General features: G+C 46.4%; 1 protein-coding gene across 1 annotated transcript in view; it reads left to right on the forward strand.

Annotated features, from left to right (window-relative positions):
* Positions 1-3,248, forward strand: part of KLF4 (Kruppel-like factor 4 (gut)) — a 24,344-nt gene extending 21,096 nt beyond the window's left edge. The window contains exons 4-6 of the mRNA XM_005859825.2: positions 4-572; positions 668-832; positions 2,165-3,248. Of these exons, the coding sequence (XP_005859887.1) occupies positions 4-572; positions 668-832; positions 2,165-2,340 (910 nt within the window). The 3' untranslated portion in view covers positions 2,341-3,248. The remainder of the gene's footprint in view (positions 1-3; positions 573-667; positions 833-2,164) is intronic.
* Positions 3,249-3,451: the final 203 nt, after the last annotated feature.

The raw sequence follows: 3,451 nt of genomic DNA on the forward strand, positions 1-3,451 counted from the left end.
TCCTTTCAACCTGGCGGACATCAACGACGTGAGCCCCTCGGGCGGCTTCGTGGCCGAACTCCTTCGGCCCGAGTTGGACCCAGTGTACATTCCGCCGCAACAGCAACAGCCGCCAGGTGGCGGGCTGATGGGCAAGTTTGTGTTGAAGGCGTCGCTGAGCGCCCCCGGCAGTGAGTACGGCAGCCCGTCGGTCATCAGTGTTAGCAAAGGCAGCCCGAACGGCAGCCACCCGGTGGTGGTGGCGCCCTACAGCGGCGGGCCGCCACGCATGTGCCCCAAGATCAAGCAGGAGGCGGTCTCTTCGTGCACGGTCGGCCGGCCCCTGGAGGCCCACTTGGGCACGGGACCTCCTCTCAGCAACGGCCACCGGCCGACGGCGCACGACTTCCCCCTGGGGCGGCAGCTCCCCAACAGGACTACCCCGACCCTGGGAGCGGAGGAACTGCTGAGCAGCAGGGACTGTCATCCTGCCCTGCCGCTGCCCCCGGGCTTCCACCCCCACCCGGGGCCCAACTACCCACCCTTCCTGCCAGACCAGATGCAGCCGCAGGTGCCGCCGCTCCATTACCAAGGTCAGTCCTGGGGATTCCTTGTTCGGGCTGGGGAGCACTGCCTGTGCCGGGGGCCCACGGGATGAGGCTGACCGCCCCCACTTCTTCGCCCCTAGAGCTCATGCCACCCGGGTCCTGCATGCCAGAGGAGCCCAAACCTAAGAGGGGGAGAAGGTCGTGGCCCCGGAAAAGGACAGCCACTCACACTTGTGATTATGCGGGTTGCGGCAAAACCTACACGAAGAGTTCTCATCTCAAAGCACACCTGCGAACCCACACAGGTAGGAGGACGGACAGACGTGGTGGAAAGGAGGGGGGGGGTGTCCAGCCCCACCCGATAACTATGGTCTCCCCTGGGATGTGGGGTACAGTCTATCTCCTCCATCTCCTGGATCCCGGGAGAGCAGCAAATGGGCGCCTACTTTTTTGCCCAGGAGCCTTTTGCTTGATGGATGGTATCAGTGCTTGAATGTGCAGTTTTGTCAGGCCTTTGAAAGGCAGGGAGACTCCAGGCTGAACATGGGCCTCTCCTAGCAAAGCATTGCCCTTGTAATCAAGAAATTATACTTTGCAGTGGATGGGATTCTTTTAATCCTTTTTTTTTTAACTTTCTAGACAATTTTCATTAGCTGTTCCCTTCCTAGATTCACCCTTTCTATTTTTAGTTCTAGTCTTAATAATTAGGTTTATTTACATTTCAAGAATGTAATGGGTCCAATTGCTGGGATCCTGGTTTAGGATGAACTTCCATGTCAGCGTAAGTAGGTCCACAAGGTTGTGTGTAGTTGGGCTATTCAGGAAAATTACAGAAATGTGGGTACAGAAAAAGGAGCCTCCTGTGGCTTTTTACACCCAATTTAGTGGGATAGGCTATTATAACTTGGCTTGGGCTAGGGGAGACACACTAGCAGGCATAGTTTCCAAATTCATTTCTACCACTGTGATATCTTGACTCCAAAAGAATGAAAATGTTAGCCCTCTAGAAGTGTAGGTTGAGGTGGATTTGTGTGTTTTCACTGCTCAACTATCTAGCTAATGCCTCCTTAAATAAAATAAAAAGCAAAAAAGAATATACATAAGGCATTCTTATAATCTGAAAGTTAATATGGTCTTAAGAGATATAAAGACATTCCTGGGTCTTTTGAGAGTTGGGTACTTGGGGAGTTGGTTTTAGTATTTGGGCTCCAGTTTTTCAAATGGCCAATTCTTCGTCGTCGTTGTTTTTATGGCATCTCTGTTTTTATTACTGAGGTCAAATTCAATCTGCTTTCTGTTTCAGTGGACTTATCCTGGATTGCTATGTCTTCTTGGATAATTGACCCCCTTATCATTATGCAACACCCCTCTTTATCCCTGATAATCACCCTTGTTCTGAAGTCTGCTTTCTCTGAAATTACTATAACTACTCCAGCTTTAACTACTGTTAGCATGGTATATGTTTCTTCAACCCTTTCGTTTTTTGTTTTGTTTGTTTTTAGAAATCTCCATTTTTTAAATTGAATTTATTGGGGTGACATTGGTTAACACAGTTATATAGGTTTCAGGTGTACCCATCATCTGTCTGTTTTTCATCCTTCAGCAATGGCTTTAACGGCTTTATTTTCCTGTTACAGGTGAGAAACCTTACCACTGTGACTGGGAAGGCTGTGGGTGGAAGTTTGCCCGCTCAGATGAACTGACCAGGCACTACCGAAAACACACTGGGCACCGCCCCTTCCAGTGCCAGAAGTGCGACCGGGCATTCTCTAGGTCGGACCACCTCGCCTTACACATGAAGAGGCACTTTTAAATCCCCAAACAGTGGACGTGACCCACACTGCCAGAAGAGAATTCAGTATTTTTTTTCCCTTTACACGGTCTTCCCGATGAGGGGAGGAGCCCAGCTGGAAAGCACTACAATCATGGTCAAGTTCCCAGCAAGTCAACTTGTGAATGGATAATCAGGAGACGGGAGGAAGCCCAAAGACAAATCAAAGAACAGATGGGGTCTGTGACTGGATCTTCTATCATTCCAATTCTAAACCCAACTTGAATATTCCTGGACTTACAAAACGCCAAGGGGGTGACTGGAAGCTGTGGATATCAGGGTATAAATTAGATCCGTGCGTTGGGAGGGGGGTGGGGGGGAGGGAAGACCAGTATTCCCTGGAATTGTGTTTCGATGCAATATACATATAAAGATCACCTTGTATTCTCTTTGCCTTCTAAAAGCCATTATTATGATATTAGAAGAAGAGGAAGAAATTCAGGTACAGAAAATGTGTTTTAATAGCCTAAACGATGGTGCTTGGTGAGTCTTGGTTCTAAAGGTACCAAATGAGGAAGCCAAAGTTCTCAAACTGCTGCATACTTTGACAAGGAAAATCTATTTTTGTCTTCCGATCTACATGTATGACCTAAGTCAGGTAAATACACCTGGTTTACTTTAACATTTTTATGCAGACAGTCTGTTATGCACTGTGGTTTCAGATGTGCAATAATTTGTACAATGGTTTATTCCCAAGTATGCCTTAAGCAGAACAAATGTGTTTTTCTATATAGTTCCTTGCCTTAATAAATATGTAATATAAATTTAAGCAAACTTCTATTTTGTATATTTGTAAACTACAAAGTAAAATGAACATTTTGTGGAGTTTGTATTTTGCATACTCAAGGTGAGAATTAAGTTTTAAATAAACCTATAATATTTTATCTGAACATTGCTTTTTGTTTTGTTTTCCTCCCTGAAGAGGTAGGTAACAGAAATGTCAGTTTAAACACAGTGGGTAGGACATGAGAAAAGCATGCTAAAAAGCCAAATTTTATCTCAACAACAGATTTAAAAGAAGACTTTAAAAGACTACTTAGTTTGGCAATAAATGCAACCTATGTGGTAGGGCTGAAAACTCAGTAATGGTTAA

Source organism: Myotis brandtii, unplaced genomic scaffold (genome assembly GCF_000412655.1).
Source record: "Myotis brandtii unplaced genomic scaffold, ASM41265v1 scaffold13, whole genome shotgun sequence".
Taxonomy (NCBI): Eukaryota; Metazoa; Chordata; class Mammalia; order Chiroptera; family Vespertilionidae; genus Myotis; species Myotis brandtii.